Here is a 16,905-nt window from a genome sequence, read left to right on the forward strand (position 1 = left end):
AAGATGTTTGAAACAAAGGGGAAAAAGAAGAAGGCATTACAAAATAAAATAAAGAAGCCTTCATTCAAAACTTGAATTTTAGTAATCCAGGAGCTGTTATAGTTTTAGTGATTAATGTCTGAAAATGATAAATATTGATGAAATGGATTTTAATTTCAGATGGAATTCGAAATGTATTTTTAATCATCTGTTTTTGTGGATGTGGCTGTTCAGGCACATGGAAGCTGGATCAAAATATGATCCACCAAAGGACAGGAGCAAGTACAGTACATTTTTTAATGGTTGTAATTTTCTCTTGATCACTGGGGGGCAGTAAAGCGGTGTTGATGCCTCTAATATCCACGAAGAAGAATCCCATCCATGCTCTCATCAGTAAGCGACAAAAATGGCCGCCTGTGGGCTATTCCGTTCTCTGTCTTCCAACTTTTCCACAGTTTTGCCTTTACTTACCCGCACGGCACCACTTTCCCCGTTGCGGCTGGCGTCTAAACCTTATTTTGGAAGAACATTAGCCTCTTCTAGCCGATTAACAGCAGGTACTCCCCCGTGAATGTGTTTTGCTGTAGCATGTTAGCTAACGTTTCCGGTAGCTAGAGGGTAACATTAGCTAGAGAAAAGGACACGAGAGGATGACGCCGCTGTTGCATGTCTGTGTGCTGTTCTTCTGGTCGTCATGCTAGTCTGAGATCACAAATGCTTCATATTCTTCTAGCGGTAGGCTCCTTATGTTCTGAGTCTGTTGTGTTGTCTTGCAGCACTTAAATTCACAGACAAGCACGAATGGATTCGAGTAGAAGACGACGGGATTGGGACTGTCGGTATCAGCAACTTTGCGCAAGTAAGTTCCCTGAGCGCGCGTGCAGTGCCACACGCGCAAACTGACACACGTGCACATGCACACGCACATACTAAACTAAATGTTGTTGCTTCTACCTTTTACCTTGCTTTCTGTCACTCGCAGGAGGCTCTGGGAGACGTAGTTTACTGTGGACTGCCAGAGGTGGGAACACAGCTGGCTCAGCAAGGTATGAAGTTCAGGGTGCTGTGGCTCAGGTTTACATTCCAGTTCTCATATGACAGGGATAAAACCCCGATCTCATGCAGCTCAGTCCCTGGCGGAGGAGAGGAGTGGCGCCTCAACTTGCCTGATCAACATACTGACTGATCACTTAGCTTGTAGCACCTGGGGTTGGGCAAACCATATAGTTTTCATCATTCTTCTAAATACCTATTTATTTTCTGTCAACATAATTTAGCAATATTTGTGCCTTCTGTGAAGTGGCTGTAGGTCTAAAATAATCTTTAACAAAAATGCTATTGTTTTCTACCTTTTTATTTTAACAGATGAGTTTGGAGCTCTGGAAAGTGTAAAAGCAGCCAGTGAGCTCTATTCCCCTTTGACTGGAGAAGTTGTAGAGGTCAATACACTACTGGCAGACAAACCTGGTCTGGTCAACAAATCTTGCTACAAAGATGGTAAGCCCACATAAGAACACATAGTGCAGTCCATGTAGATTGTTCTGTTTGAATAAGGCTTTGGAAAGAGAAGGAGGCCACTTCAGGGCAATGTGAGAGCTGAAACAGGAGCAAAGTTGCAGGACTGCCAGAGGTGTGAACACAGCTGGCTCAGCTTATTATTTTTGCATATAATAACAACCCATTGGAGTCTAAGGTCATTTATTACAGTTTGTACATTGACACCAGTCTGTGCTTCCCTTCTAAAATCTGTTACTGCAGTTATCTTCTGGCTAGTTTATGTCTTGCAAAAGAAATCCATGCACTGTTTGCAGAGTCAGTACACTGGGGAGCTTATTATATACTTCAAAATAAAGTTTTATACTCAAATTAGTCACAGACAAATGCTTTGCCTCAACTTGCTCCAAAAACTTTAATTTGGCATTGATTGAAAATTAAATACATATACTGATAAAACATTTGTACTGTTTTTGGTTTTACCTACCTTAATTCTTCACAGTAATGACCTGTGAGGTTTCAGGAAATTGATATTTGCTCCTTTATTGTTTGGACAGTAGATGGCAGTAATGCAACATAAAAGAGATGGTGGCCACTTGCGATGAAGCCGGTTTTGAAATTGAAATTAGCATCTAAAAATTTTGTTGAATGAAAATGAACCTTTATAGCATATTTTGTATCTTTCAAGTGTGCACCATCTTTACTGATACAATGATTTTGTATGCTTTAACCCATTCTGTCTCATTCTTTATGTCTATATGCTTTAAATTACCCATGGCATAAGTGTTAATAGATTTGTTCATGTGTTTTCCCTGTGATGAAAACAGGAAGCTAATGGTGGAAATGGTGGCACTGATGTTAAAAAATATGTGACTCATGATAAATGGGCTGAAGTATGCAAAAGCATTCTATATACATGGTCATTGACTCATAGCTTAACCACATTTTGACTGATTCAATATAGGTTGGCTGATGAAGATGACCATTGCCAACCCTGCAGAGCTTGATGCTCTAATGGACGAAGCAGCCTATGAGAGATACATCCGCTCCATTGAGGACTAATCTAACACATCCTAATAAGTGCTATGCTCCCTCTCTCCTTTTCAAACACCACTGGCAGGGAACTCCACAAGTTGTGCCTGTGTCAGTTACAACGCTATGCTTAGCATCCACCACGGGAGCTGAAGAGCTCCAGACTGCTGACCTCCCTGTGTTGTAGAGCTGTGAACATTAGGAATCCTTTATCTACTGTTAAAAGACTGATTTTAGGGGACCCGTAAATCTGCTCTGACTATACATCCAACGTTTAGTTGGTGCAGCCTGAAAACCTCAAACAGAAGAGACTGAGACTCACAGTCATTAGACGTTTTCAAGCATTTCAGTCAAAACTTGAATTTCTGTTCTAGGACACTGTTAGACTTAAAAAAGCACTTTGGTCATTATGGTATTAATAATATTGGTCTACACTGCATGTTTGACAGCAACACTGTAGACCTGTAAATTAGAAAATAAACATTTCCTGAAACATTGTGTTTTCTTTGTCATTTTTATTTCACAAAATTAAGGCATGAAGTTGAGCATAAATGCGGGCAGGGTTTTAAATTGAGCTTGTCAAATAAGCTGTTGAACTGGTGATATGTTTAACACTGTGTCACAGCAACACATAATATTAATGCTATTTGCATATTAAGGTAGAACCAACTACACAATTAAATAAAAAAAAAAAGTAAACTGCACAACCAAAATTCAAAGCACAAGATTTGAATCTGATAGAACCTCCTGTTTGAAGTATTTTGATACACTGGCCACTAAATCCCAGTTTTTTGATGCTATGAGATTACAAACGCTGTAAAATTGCTCTTTATTTTGAAAATGATCTGCTGAGAAACAAATCCATTTGTTCCCAACTTAAACTCTCTAATCACTGTGTACATTTATGTGAGACATACCTCAAATACGTACATTCCAAAATATAGACTGGACCTTTAAGAAAGGAGCTGCCCTGAAATCAAGTACATTGGCTAACTTGAACTGATGTTTGTCACCTCGGCTGGTGTGATATTGCTGCTTGATACCAAGACTACACAGAATACTCAAACCTCTTGCAAACATTGCCTCAGTTGTCTCAAATTTCCCTTTATCTCTATTGGGATCCAGTGTAGATTTAAAGAGGAGACTTACTGACCTGTTCTTGACTCATATTCCAGATTATTCTACTGTAACACTTTTTACTGGCATTTTACTAGTAACTCAATAGTTTCTGTCTGGTCACTTAGTACCTGTAAACTTTCGGTCTTGATCTCTGTGTCACCTTAGTGAGGTAATCGCCCCACCAGGTACTATAGAAAACCTGTCCTTGGCTGTTGGAGTACGTCTGGGCCTGCCCCGAGGTGCAGGAGGCCGAGGGAGTCCCTCCATTCTGCGATAATCACTCTCCAGCCTTTCCCTCCTCTGGGTTCCCTCATACATCACACTGGCAGTGAAGTCTCTCTCATTAAGGAAGGCAATGGTCTCATCCCTCTTGCGGCTCACATATCCTTTTAGAACAGCATTGTAGGGATTTGAGGTGGCATCAGCATCTGGATCTTCTAGCTGGTGTTTGAATTCCATGCGGGTGATAACAGGCAGCAGGAACTGCTTCCCTGCTGTCACTACACCCCCATCCCTGTGCGATAAGCCCAGAGCCTCAGAGACCAGGCGTGGGGGCAGAGGCACCAAGTCACAGCCTGATCGCTTGTCCACATACTGTCCAAACTCTTTCCGCACCAGAGCTACATCTTGCAGAGAATGACTCCTCCGCTCCTCCAGGTCTGTAACTATTCGCTCAGGATACGTCTGGCCAAACACCACACCTACACAGGAGAGGAGAGAGCAATGAGATTTACATGTTGAGGTGTGCAACTGTGTACTGTAGGTAGCAAGTTTCAAAATAAAGGCGTGTTTTTTGGACTGAACAACAATTTTAAATAAAAAATTGAAAGAATTAGAGTGATAGTTTTCTCACCAGCACGTCGAAGCATTGATGCGGGACATTTCCAAGGTTTGTGAATAAGCTCATCGGGCAGATCTGCAAGTTCAGGACACCATTTCCTAACATAGGTGCCGTGGGGGTCACAGGTCATTGCTGCATCGACGGGGTGCATGACAAAGTTCCAGTGATCCAGACCAGACATGCCCCCATTCTGCCACATCATAGCATCTATTGCAACATCTGCATCCACTAGAGTATCCTAAAGACATGGATACAGTCAGCAAGTAGTTCTTATTATATTGAGTGCTGCTGTTTGCAGCATGATATCTATACGAATGCATTTTGTGCCAATTATAATGCATGCACGTCTTACCTGGAACCAGCGATAGCCTTCTTGCCAGGGAAGGTAGAGATATGCTATGAGAAAAGATGCCACCACATGTCTCATGTAGTTGTTCATCCAGCCTGTCAGCCACAGCTGCCTCATGGCTGCGTCCACCAGAGGGTAGCCTGTTCGCCCTCGCTGCCAGGCCTTCAGATGGCCACGATGACTGCTCCACCGCAGAGCCTGCAAATCCCAGCGGATGAAAAACACCATGTAATAAACATAGTTTTCACGGTGTGATATTGACTTTTCATTGCTGATGAGGAAGTGCAGTGCACTTCAGCTTTATATATTTCTTCCTTTGGCATTTATGTGTAATACTTGCAGTATATATTTATGTGTTATCAAGACATCTGCAGCCAATTTCTACCTTGTATGGAGGTCTGAGGGATTCCCAGGGGAGCTCAGGAAACAATGTTAGTTGCCAGTAAGCCAAATCTCTCCATGCCAGCTTACGTTGGAACTTTGGGGGTCGACAGCGCGCCCCTTTGGCGTCCCACAATAACCAGCGTGGGCTGAGCTGACCGAAGTGAAGGTACGGAGACACACAGCTGGTATTTGGAGCATCCGCTCTCCCTGACTCTTTTTCATATCTATACACACCTGGGACACATGGGAGAATCATACAAGGCTGTCAGATCAATGCATCACTTCTTGACATTCCTCCAAACACAGCGTGGACGCACGGTGTCTCACCATCACGTAGAAAGGCTTCTAGTCGTGCATGTGCTCCTTCTTCACTGAAATCCCAGGATTTGCGAATGTTTGCTGCCCAGTCAATCTGAATGGCAAAATGAAAACAAGAAAATATTGATCTAATCTTAATTGTGTATTAGGCTGTAGCTCGGCCTTACAGGACTGCTTTGCTGTGGTTACTGACCGTTGTGCCGTCCTTTCTGCGGGGCATGCGTGCCAGGCCTAACGTGTCCAAAGAGATGCCCTGAGGCCAGTGGGCAGGTGTGGGCAGAGATACAGGAGGGTCCAGGGGAACCCCTAATGCAGACCCTGGGTTCTGTCTGCAGCAGCTCATGAAATGAGACACTGAACCTATTCCTAACGCAAGAGAAGAGAGCAAGATTTCACCATAAAATTAATTCATTAACAATCAGCATCTTAGATATTTACCACAAATAAGCTCAGTACACCACATTAATTTCGTTGCGACTAACCTCTGAGTCCCACACCCTCCGTGCTGACAGAGTAGGGGTCTCTGAGACAGTATGAGTGGAACATCCGGCATTCAACACCGTCTTTCTGAAGGGCTGACACCACGGCATCATCCCTCTCCTTCAGCCAGGGCTCGTAGAGGGCATTGGCCAAGACTGTCCTCGCCCCTGTCTCCTTTACAAGCTCCTTAAGGGCACGCTGAGAAGATCCAACCTCATTCCCCTCTCCGTTTGCCTTGAGGAAGACAAGATGGCTGCCAATGCGCTCCAGAGATGAACAGAAACAAGACAAAGCTTGATGAAGCCAGTATTTACCTGTGATACAGTAAAAAAAAAAAAGATGTGATTAGACAACAGTCAGGAGATATGCAAATTAATGAGCTTTCTGTATAAAAAGTTAAATTGCAAGTGCAGTCAACACCAAGAGCAGTGATGCATTGTGTTTTGACAAAGATTACCATAATCACTGATTCTTCAATCTACTTACAAGCCCCTCCCATAGCCACTGTAATCCCAGGTCCCTCCTCCTCTTCAGGGCTCCAGATGAAGACTGGGATGACAGGTGCATTGAATTCCAAAGAGCCAGTGAGAGCAGGGTTGTCACAAAGTCGCAAGTCCCTCCTAAACCACAGCAGTACCGGCGGCGGTGCTGATGGAGAACAGGGCAAACCTACAACCTGCTGACCGGCACCTTTTCGCCGCTGTCGCCTGTTTTTAGAGTGTTTTGGTTTCTCGGATGGATTCACATCTCCCTCATCCATCATTTGGTCACCTTCTTCAACCGTGTCTTGCTTGGAAATTGAGCCAGACAGTCTGGAGACACACACAGTCTGACTTGTCCCCGGCGTCTCCTTATTATATTTGTAAACATGTGCGCTTTTCTGAAGCTCCGTCTCTCGGGTTGTTTGTGGCGGGCTCACCTTGACCCAGGGGCCACCTTGTGGTGAGTTGATGTTTTTTCTCCTGTCAGCTACATCGGCTAGCTGACTGTGGTTGCTTTCCTGAGGCTGAGATACCGGGGCCAGTTGAATAGAGCTTCTCTGATTGGGTCTGTCTCCACCAGGATGCTGAAGGCTGGACTCCTGGCTGGGGGCTGACATCTGGTGATCTTTCATTTCCAGCAGAGAGAGAGCCAATGCAAGTTCCAGTTCATCATCTTCAGTCTGCAATTTGATGAGGACAGCCCATTATTATTACTGTTAAAAAAAAAACTGTTTATAGTAATACTGGTGGAGATGGCAATTTTCATCTACAACGTTTTATAAGTCGTATAAGTAGTAACATTTAAACAAGCATAACAAGAGCGACAAGGCAAGTTGCTGCAGTTAAAAGTATGCACAGAACTATATGTATGACCAAACACTGGGGTTGGTGTTTTGCAAAAACTATGCAAAAATGTTTTGTAGTTACACATTTTACATTCTTATTAGTACTTGGTTAGTGATAATAATTAACATACAATTATGTGATATTTTTATTTCCATGCAAGTCTTTCCTAGTGGAGCTCCGCTGAGCAGAGGTCTAATAAACCTGAATGAAGTGAAAACACCAGGTGTTAAACAACCTTGAAGTTGTGAGTGAAACCAAAACATGGTTAAAATATGAGAATAATAATCTGTACTCATGAGAAGACACTGAATATCACAGAATCCGGAAGAAGGTCCAGAGTATCCCAGAGGCCCAAATCACAGGCCCATTAATAAACCTACAGAGGTAGGTTAGTATTTGCAATGAGTACTAAATCTTTGTGGAACAGTGTATGCAAATTTTGTAAAAAATCTGTCAATGTAAAGGTTTCTATTACTTTCAATGAGAGAAGTAATTAACGTTATATTTTTACAACATTGCTTTATGGTAATATTATTATTATTATTATTATTATTATTATTATTATTATTATTATTATCTTTTAGCTACTTAAGCTTAGGTGGCACCTGCCTCAATACAACTTTTGAACACTCAAGTAATATAATTGTCTTTATTGTTACATGATTTTTTAAATAATTTTCAGTGGGGAAGCTGCTCCCAGCACAGGAGCTAACAGGAGCTAACAGGAGCTAGCTTTACCTGCCGTCTGTTAGGAGCAGGGAGCCGAGTACAGTAAAGGAATACCTGCTGAGGACATTTGCGTATTTAACAAGCCAAGACTCAGCTGTTTTTCTTCTCATGAGCTGGCAGGCACAAAAGAGCTGAAATGTCAATGAAAGTGGCGCTTAAAGTTAACGGAGACCCAAAAGGAAATCGAGTCCTGACTGGAAATGTTACTCTGTTTCTGCTTGTCAGCTAAACTTAAATAGCTAGCTAGCGTTAGTTGTTTGCTAATATGGTAGCTTCACTCACAAGTTTAGCTAATTTTAACACATTTGCCTCTTGTAGGGGTCAAGAGTCACTCTGGGAAGCTTAAATTGGTAAGTAAGACACAACAGACCAACTATATTCTAATATTAAAGAACAATTTTACTCTCTTGCTCTGATTTCTTTCCATAAGCTTTATGAAACACTTTATTAACCTATTAACCTAATCTAACGTTAGCGATGACTATTACTGTTAAAATCTATTCTTATCCTGTTATGTTTCTTTTCCTCTTGCTTTGTATATTCTGCCATTTGTAACTTCGAACCACTTTGTAACTTAGGTGTTAAAAAAAATACAACGTTATTAGTACACTTGTATTTCAGACCCACTGACCTTAGAGAAATACTCCATGTAGATGGAGGTGAGGGTGGAGTGCAGGGAGCTGTTCGCCGTGGACAGTGGCTCGATGAGGGACAGGAACTGTGAGCGGGTCTCCTGGTGCCCCAGGGCGGACACGCACTTCACAAAAAACCCTTCTGGATCCTCTCGACCCACCAGAACTTCCCGTAACAGCTTCCTCACCAAGGCTTTACTGTCTTCGGCACCCGCCGCAGCCGAAGGAGGCATCTTCAAGTTAAAGGTGACGATAAACTATAGCTATAAGATGCTGTAATAAGCGTAATAAGTCTAGGACATCGTTGAAATTAATGCATTTAGAGCACAAAGCGCTCCACGTCCTGAAACTGCAGTCAGTACTGGTTACCAAACAGCTGATTTTTCAGTTACACAAGCCACGTGTTTGTGTTTTGTAACCTGCAAAGCTAAGGGTTTGTAATGGAGGGACTTCACCAGTAGGGGATGTACGAGTCTAAAAAATAAGAGCCGTGTAGAGAGGCTAGAGAAACCCATGGGGGCAGACTGTTTTGTCACAGGATGTGATTAACAGTTGGGATTCCCTGTTTACGTTCCATTAATTTGACAGGGTAGAAAGATATCAATAAAATCTACAGGAATGTATGTTTTTGTCACATCTCTCTCACTCTGTTTCATCTTCCCGGCAACAGTATCCTCTACCAAATCATACATCTTAACTAAAATCTATCATGACAGGGGTCCCCACAAGCTAAATCCAATCAAATAGAGATCCTTGGTTCAGTTTGAATTGATGTAAAAAATGCTGGGGGCACGTCTCCCTTAAGATAATCATGCTATAATTTTTACATAGCCTTCATCTTGACAGGAATGTGGTCCTTTTCAAGTGCACCCTGTGATGTGAGACTGAAAAACAAAGCCAGGAGACAGTGTACCCAGCAGTGAATTTTTAATCATCATCTGTATTCACGCAGTAGAGGGGTTGCTAAGTAATTGATTTTTTTTTTTTTAATGACACCATGCATAAGTGTTTGAACGTACGCAGCAGGGAACAATAATTTGTGACACTTGTGACACTCTAAAATGCTTCATATAGTTGATATGCTCCATGCATAATACTGTATTGCTGGAATTAGCTGTAACCCTTATTTTGTTCATGCTGAAGTATTGATCTAAAATGTGACTCAGGGCTTCATGTACAAGGACAGTAAGTCTCTATTATTCAAGCTTTTATCTGAGACATAGTCAGAGTGTATGAAGGGAAGGTGTGTTGAGAGCTGTGGTATGTGGCGAGAGCAAGACAGAAAGAGAGGGAGAGAGAGAAAGAGATTGAGAGAGAGAGAGAATCAATAGTGTTTAGACAGAGAAGTGGAGTCTAAGTGTGTGATCAATAGAGAGCAGAGAGGAGAGATTAGCTGCTTTTCTCTCTCAAACTAACACTGACAAATTGGTGAATTGGTGTATCGGCCCTTGGGCTAAACGGATTGACCTGCTGTTTCCATGTTCTACCATGTACTGTCAATAAAGATCTGTGTTCATTGTGGCTCTCAATGAAGAGAGTGAATGAAGCACCGGACAAGAGAGAAAGGGAAAGGAAGGAAGGGAAATGGAGAGGTAGAGAGGGGGGAAAAGCAAAGTGCAGCTCAGGTGCCCACTAAGCCTCGATGCTCACAAAATGTCCACACCTCCGTCTCATTAACACATACATGCACTCACATGTGCATCCTCGTGCACACTGTTATAAAACCATAATAACGTCTCCAGGAAAATTAATGGAAAGACAGATTAAAAACTAAGTGAGGAGAAACGGGCCACTGGTGTAGCTATTTGCAACTCATAAATCATTCTGACACACCCACGCGCATGTAGACACATGCATAGACACACACGCGTACAAACACACACACACACACGTACTGTAATTAACCACAGGCTATTTACTCTCTCCTGCTGTAAATTAGACATGCAGACACAGTTATTACATTAGGGGGATCTGCCATGCAGAATACTAACAGGAGGAGGAGGGGGACACTGGTACACACAACAAACTGCTCATACAAACAGAAACACACACACATACACGTACACAAGAAAGAGGGTATGGAAGAATCATAGACTGACGGGAGTGAAAATGAAGCTGCAGCACAGAGAATAGGGGCCCCCAGCTCTTTGTTCCCTGCTGCATTTCATTATCTGAAACGCCAGCCAACACACACGACACACACACACACACAACGCACCTCCCCCTTCCCTAAAGCTGTCTGCCTCCACTCCATGCACACAGCACAAAAAGAGAGGAAAATAGAGATACTGCGTCAGTGCCATTCACTGGCATCTGGACTCGGTCATGACATGCATGTCTGCACGGTCATCCTGAGCATATCATCCGGTCCAGAAGCGGCTCTGAATTGAAACAGTTCCCTTCAACCTGAGCTGGCTGAAAGCACTTTTCCATAAATTCTATTTTAAGCAGAACAATAGGAGATAAGGACTTGATTAAAGCAAGTATTGAAACTCTGTCTTGGGTGGCTTGTCTCCATTTAGTTCATCTGAAGTTTTGTTTTTTTCTCTCTCTTTCTGGCAGTCCACCTCCTCCTGTTTGTGTGTGTCCTCTGGTTCCCCCTACCTTTCTCACCCCTCTCTGTCCCTCTGTTTTCCCACGGTGATCGATAGCTCATTACAGTCATTGACTGCGGCTCATCAGCACCTGTTAAGGTCTGGAGAGACAGAGAGAAGGTGCATGTGCGTCTGAGAGTGTATGTTGTGTGATGTAAGCCTATTGATAAATAGAAAAGAATGGTCTTGAATGATTCAAAGGTGAAGTTGGATGTTTGAATGGTTATTTTCTAATTCATATTCATTGCTGCGGGTATCAGTTTGTCGCCGTTTTATGGTCCATGGTCTTGGGGAACATCTTATTATGCAACTCACGTGGGTACCATGGTTTGTTGCTATGGTGATTGCCAAGGGAGCCAGAGTATTATAGGTGTTTATCCTAGAAAGGAGCAAGGCTACTCACCGTCTATCAGGACACGCTTCAATTTACCACACAGTTTGGACCACACATTGAGATCAACACAGTCACAGAGGGACAAAGGGAAAACGCAGCCTTCAACATAGTGAAGTGTGGATGTGATTTAGCGAACAGATAATTCAGTATTCATATTCCTGGAAGAAAGACCTTGTTCAAACACTCAGCTGTTGGTTTAATGCGTCACTGCAGGGTTTGTTTTTGGAGGGGACAGGCTGTGAGCAGAAAGAAGCAAACAGAGGAAAAGGGAGAGGCTCTGAGAGACTGCTAGAAACTACAAACTATGGTTGGAGGCAAGGAGAAATGTGTAAAAAACACAAAATAAAAGAGACAATAGTGAGACCTCAAGAAGTCCCCCTTGGATTCATTCACAGGATGTGGTCTAAGAAAAGAGGAGAATTGGTGTAAGAGTGTGAAGTTTTAAGGAAGGGGGATATAAATAGAGTGAATACAATGGAGGACTGAAAAGAGAACAAGTCTCTCAGCCCATGCATAAATTACACACATCATTTACATATTCATTATGTTTTGTGTACTAATGAGAGTATTTGGTTAATACCTCCACCACCACTGGCAGCTTTTGTTCGACATGAGAGATTTTAAAGAGGAGAGGAAAAAAGAAAAACAAGGGAACAAGGGTCATCTTGGTAAAGTGGGTGAAGTCAATGGTACACAATCGATTTTACTGATAATCGCATCAATTGTATTGCTGTATAGTGCGTGCATGAACAAGCACAACCTGCAAAAGGCTGTTAGAGATGTGAAACGAAGCGCACATGATGGGGGTTGGTAAAAGTTAATTAAAACAACACAAGCTTTCTCCAAACTCAGGGCTCTCTTCGTCTTTCTCCTCTCGTCTCGGTGGAATAAGTAACTGCTGCAGTAATTACCTACCGGGCAGTCAGTCACAGCATTCCTTCAGGTGGCAAAAAAGTCTCCCAAATGACAACAGAGATGCGTCAATTTGTGGCATGCATTTAAGAAATGAAAAGTGGTACATGTGTCAATTCAATAATGTTGTATTTATATACAAATGCAGCATTTCATACACACAGAGAGGGTAAATGATTCAGAAAGTGGATGAATGAAATGAGGGGAAGAGAGAGGGATGGAAATGTAGAGACAGGGGGAAGGGCAACGGAGGGATGAGCTACAAATGAGAGCGATGGCGGTGGCAGGTTGGCACAGTGCCATCCAGTCAGGACTTGAGCGGGGGCGGGCATGGGCATGGGCGAAGGGGCGAGGAGAATAAGAATGGAAGAGGAAGAGAAACAGACGTCCATACTACTACCATGGTGCCACCTTGGCACAGGCACAATGGGGCGAAACGGACAGCAGAATGGGCAGAGGAGAGGAAGATGTAGAAAATATCAGAGGACAGCAGTGCTTGGAAGTGAGCAAGATGCCAGCAGACAGAGGATGACTCAGATGTAGATTAATGAAGGGAAGCATAGACTGGTGTTGAAGAGAGAAATGGATGATACTTTGAAACTGTAAGGTGTCACTCCATGATGATACGAAGAAAAATATCGACAGAAAATCCTGCATTCTGTCCGTTTTTAGACTTTTCCCGCTCGCTATGCCAGCCACTGCATGCCAGCCAGCGGGCACCATGCCAGCCTGCAGTCATGGCATAACCGAAGCGATCAAAGCGGTCGGCGGAGAACCGTCTTAGTCAAAGACAAGGAGACTCACCTCTGAGGATTTGCTGCTAATCACCATTTGTTTGCTTGGACAAAGCCAAGAAAAGGTGCCCGGGCAACGGTTGCCAGCGATTCTGTGATGGCATCTTTTCAGGGGCGGCGAGGGTACACGAAGAGAGATGGCACGCTGCCAAGCCAACATAACGCACACATTTGCAAACAGAAACCTCCATACGGTGAGCAGAACATTTCGGATGCCTTAAATGTTTTGGCGATGGCATCCCCTCAAGGGAGAGACCAGAAACAGAGATGGCACCATGCCAGACGCAAACTGGGAGGCATTCGCGGGCGCCACCAGTAGCTGTACGAAAGCGTAGTAAATGCGGACACAAAATAGTAGCAGAAGGTTAGAACCAGAGCCACGCATGCAACTGTGGTGGGAGTATGGGACAAAAACCATTTACTCAATGCCAACTCTACCCAGTGCCAACTGCTGCACTGGAAGGAAGCTGCTGCCCATTACAAAGAACTAAGGCAAGGGATCGTACCATTCCATTATGGAGAGGAAGAAAAGAGAAATAATGAGCAAAATGAAGAAAGGATACAGAAAAAGAAAAAAAAATGAATTTTGTGCTTAACGAAGAACAGTGGGAGTGGGTGGACAAGGATGATGAAGAGCCTCTTTCCTGCACATGCACACCTGGGATGCTCTTAAAGGGATATCCCCTCAGACTGCTGTGTGTGTGTTAAAGGGAGGGATGTGTTGGCATCATCTCCAGGGTGTCAAGCTGTGTTTCTCTATTGCCAGTCAAGGAGGGTGCTGCAGTCGTCAGGGGCGGGCAACTGTCTGGGCATCTCATCTGCAGCTAATTAACAGCCACACACTAATTCTAACAGCCGATCATAATTAGCGATTTAATCGCTCGTCAACGCTTTTCTCCCCCCTTAAATTGTGCCTCCTATTTGGACACGTGCGGATAAGCTAAGGAACGCTGGATCCCCCCTCCCCTCCTTCTCGTCCTTCTTTCCTTCATCCTTGGCTCCAGACTCCAGTGGGATCTTAATTAAGCCTGGGCTTCATTATGCAAATGGAGTACAATAAACGACAGCAGAGGTGGAGCTGGATCCAGACTGAAACGGAACGGTGGGAGGGGAGTACTGGAAGTGGAAAATGAAGAGATGTGGAAGGTTACCAAAATCATCTATGTGATGTTGCGGCGTTACAGTACTTGTGCGTTGTTGTACCATGTATGTCTTGTGTGTACCACTACCACATGTGGTGCGAGAACCAAGATTCCGCGCTCTGATGCGCCATCTCTGTTACCACTGGAAAAAACTTCTGTGAAATAACACTGGATCCGCAGAATGTCATCTCTCACAAAGCAAATCCATGAGGGAATGGTGACAATGAGCCCCTTAATATCATCAGTTGGCCGTTGTCGTGGATACGATGAAAGATGGTAAAGATAGCAAGAGAGAAAGGAGGCAGACAGAAACACTGACAGTGGCAGCAGCATGGCAGCTAATGTCATCTCAGTTTAATCATCGCATGGGATCATGGGGTTCATGAAAATTCATTTGCATATCATTAAATGGAGAGAGGTTATTTGGTGCGGGCAGCCAAAATGGGATTGGATGAAGGAAGGGGAAAAAAAGGCAAATGGAGGGACTCGTTATTAAACAGCAATGTTTTATAGTCCGCCAGCCGATTCATTTAATTCGGGTGTAATTAAAATGTGTCAGACTCAATCAATCATTCCAACAGGGATACTATCAATGTTTCAGTCTGAAAAAAGACTAATCAGTTGATGTGCGGTCGGACATTTTCCAATAACAGTCTAAGTGCTTTAGTCTACTGTGAGTTTGACCCATACGCTCTTTTTTCTAATTTATCTGAAGGAGTGTATCAAAACATCCATTGTGACTTCTATGTATTGTGTCAAGACATGTCTATCTCTGACAGGTGGTGATGCCACCCTGTGTTAGTCGCTAAGAGGCTGGCTCACTCTGTCTTTTTGACCTTAGGAGTAAGCTGTCAGTGGTGTGTATGTATGTGCATGCATACATGCATTTCTCATTTGCATAAGTGATGTAATTAGACCGCCCTTTCACATGCAGATCAGTTTGACAACATGGCAATCACTCCAACACACACATGCAGCCATACACACATACACACACAAACACCCACGACAACACACGCTTACTGCCATGACCACCCCCATATCATGGGGAGTCTGTTGTCTGTGAGCAGAGAGTGTAAAGATTAACATAATCCAGCTAATAAGTGTGAGTAATATTCACACAGTGACGCGTGGCGTAGACACTGTCCTGCTGATGCGTATTTGTATCTCATTATAGATGTAAAGTACTGAAGGGGGCCCGACGGGGGGGTGCCACAAGGGATGGGGGATGGTGAGGGGGTCACAAAAAAAGTGTGGACCTGAATGTAGAGACACCAAAGAAAGACAATAAACAGCAGTATTATTTTTTTTATAAGTTATTCTTTGCACTCTTTCTACAGAGGCCTACAGAGAGAGCTGATATAAAGACACATTACCCAGGGTACCCCATCACTAGGATGCTGGAGATCAGTACAGGAAGTCTTTCTCATGTTTCCACAAAGTCAGAGAGACAATTTCACTCATTTTTTCTGTTCATTTACAGTACTTAGAAGGCATAGAGTGTCAGTTTTTGCAGCAGAATATAGGAATTATAAATAGAGTGTATTTGCGCTTGCAGGCCAGCTCTGCTACATGATTGATTAGGATGGTGTGACGACCATTAAAAAGTCATTTAAAAGATGGATAGGGACCACATTTCCAAATAAAAACCACTTTATACCTGATGAAGTGCTGAACAAACTCTCCTTCAAAGACATTTACTGATTACTTTCGGTGTGTGAGTGAGTGTAATGTGGGAAGCAACCATGTACTGTGTGCATCAGCTTTAGACAATACCAAAGTAATCTTCAGGACACAGCCGGGCAGCGGATAGTGATGTTCACATTTTTAGAACTAAAATAATTTTTAGATTAAAAAGAGCGCCATTATATTCGGTTGCTCAGAGGTGTAATCTATCTGTGTCCACACGATGCCACAAACAGGCCTACACACGCACGCACTGATTGGAGTGTGTCTGATAGCATGGCATCTCTTCAGCGTTGCTTTATCCAAAGAAGCAGAGCTGTGTCTAAATGTGCGAATGTATTTCAGCTCTGTCTCTTTAACTCAGGGCTCCACCACAGCAGCATGCTTTGGGATTCATGCATAAACATGAGCTGGCCTTTCAGTTCTCTCCTCACATAACCAATCTAAATCTAAATGAGCCCCCACTACAGATACACCAGCAGGCAATGACATTACACCCCCCCCCCCCCACACCCCCCCCACCCCCGCCCAACCCCCTACTCTACCCCACTACCCCCAGCGACACATATACACCAGCAGGCAATAATTTCACGCCATCCCTCAAAGCCCCCTCCTTCACCTACTCTGCACACACACTCGTACCCCTTTTTGCCGCAACCTCACCAGCTGCACAGTACTCATTTGATTAAGAGGGGGAG

The 16,905-nt window shown here is 43.5% G+C and overlaps 2 protein-coding genes across 2 annotated transcripts; one reads left to right on the forward strand and one right to left on the reverse strand.

Annotated features, from left to right (window-relative positions):
* The first annotated feature begins 385 nt into the window (after nucleotides 1-385).
* Nucleotides 386-2,991, forward strand: LOC121608187 (glycine cleavage system H protein, mitochondrial-like). Its single transcript, XM_041939361.1, has 5 exons — nucleotides 386-536; nucleotides 756-838; nucleotides 962-1,025; nucleotides 1,345-1,476; nucleotides 2,438-2,991. Exons 1-5 carry the CDS (start codon nucleotides 386-388, stop codon nucleotides 2,533-2,535), a joined length of 528 nt encoding a protein of 175 aa, XP_041795295.1. The 3' UTR covers nucleotides 2,536-2,991.
* A 48-nt stretch (nucleotides 2,992-3,039) lies between these two features.
* si:ch1073-390k14.1 (deoxyribodipyrimidine photo-lyase) lies at nucleotides 3,040-9,044 on the reverse strand. The gene is made up of 9 exons (XM_041938535.1): nucleotides 8,685-9,044; nucleotides 6,483-7,158; nucleotides 5,999-6,310; nucleotides 5,710-5,882; nucleotides 5,526-5,610; nucleotides 5,200-5,432; nucleotides 4,818-5,012; nucleotides 4,478-4,703; nucleotides 3,040-4,325 (listed from the first exon to the last, which is right to left on the reverse strand). The coding sequence occupies exons 1-9, from the start codon at nucleotides 8,916-8,918 to the stop codon at nucleotides 3,781-3,783; spliced, it is 2,679 nt and encodes an 892-aa protein (XP_041794469.1). The 5' UTR covers nucleotides 8,919-9,044; the 3' UTR covers nucleotides 3,040-3,780.
* Between the last annotated feature and the right edge of the window lie 7,861 nt (nucleotides 9,045-16,905).

The sequence above is a fragment of the Chelmon rostratus genome, chromosome 6, assembly GCF_017976325.1.
Source record: "Chelmon rostratus isolate fCheRos1 chromosome 6, fCheRos1.pri, whole genome shotgun sequence".
Classification (NCBI taxonomy): domain Eukaryota; kingdom Metazoa; phylum Chordata; class Actinopteri; order Chaetodontiformes; family Chaetodontidae; genus Chelmon; species Chelmon rostratus.